The sequence below is a fragment of the Etheostoma cragini genome, chromosome 5 (genome assembly GCF_013103735.1).
Source record: "Etheostoma cragini isolate CJK2018 chromosome 5, CSU_Ecrag_1.0, whole genome shotgun sequence".
NCBI lineage: Eukaryota > Metazoa > Chordata > Actinopteri > Perciformes > Percidae > Etheostoma > Etheostoma cragini.
This window is the reverse complement of record NC_048411.1, coordinates 30,661,259-30,662,019: the sequence shown is the minus strand read 5'-3', so window position 1 is coordinate 30,662,019 and position 761 is coordinate 30,661,259. Positions and strand designations below refer to the sequence as shown.

General features: G+C 54.0%; 1 protein-coding gene across 1 annotated transcript in view; it reads right to left on the bottom strand.

The window, feature by feature from the left end:
* Window positions 1-451: 451 nt before the first annotated feature.
* LOC117945070 (L-serine dehydratase/L-threonine deaminase-like) overlaps window positions 452-761 on the bottom strand; it is a 3,882-nt gene continuing 3,572 nt past the window's right edge. Inside the window, exon 5 of the mRNA XM_034872323.1 lies at window positions 452-680. Within this exon, the coding sequence (XP_034728214.1) occupies window positions 464-680 (217 nt within the window). The 3' untranslated portion in view covers window positions 452-463. The remainder of the gene's footprint in view (window positions 681-761) is intronic.

Below are 761 nucleotides of genomic sequence, written 5' to 3'. Positions count from 1 at the left end.
ATGCTAACTTGAAGCTAAGCTAGCAGTCATTTCAGTAATGTGTAAGCTATCTACGATTGGTTGCTAACGTTAGCCCAAAACACCATTCAACTGACAGCCTTTGTTGTGTTTGATGCTAGCTTGAAGCTAAGCTAGCAGTCATTTCAGTAATGTGTAAGCTATCTATGATTGGTTGCTAACGTTAGCCCAAAACACCATTCAACTGACAGCCTTTGTTGTGTTTGATGCTAGCTTGAAGCTAAGCTAGCAGTCATTTACAGAAACATTGAAAAAACAGCCCAAAAAGCATCGATAATACCATTAAAAGCATAATAAAAGAATTAATAAAAGCGGGAGCATGCGTCTCCGAGCTGAGGAGCGTCTCCCGGTCTGGAATGAAGAACTGGTTTTAGAAATCCAGGTGTGAAGTGTGACGCCGGGACGTGGTCCCGCCAGGACGTGGTCCCGCCAGGACGTGGTCCCGCTAGACGACGCCCAGCTGTTTCTTCAGCCTCCTCAGCTGCTCCAAGCTGATGTTGTTTCCTCCGCACACCACCACCACCACGGGGCCCAGGCGCGGCACCAGCTTCCCCTCCGCCTGCAGCCGCCGCACCACGCCGCTGTACACGGCGGCCAGGGCGGCGCCGCACGCCGGCTCCACCAGCACCTTCTCGTCGTCTGAGGGGAGAACACAGGACGGGGGTCAGGGTGGGGGTCAGGGCGGAGGTCAGGACAAAGGTCAGGGCGGGGGTCAGGACAAAGGTCATGGTGGGGGTCAGGGC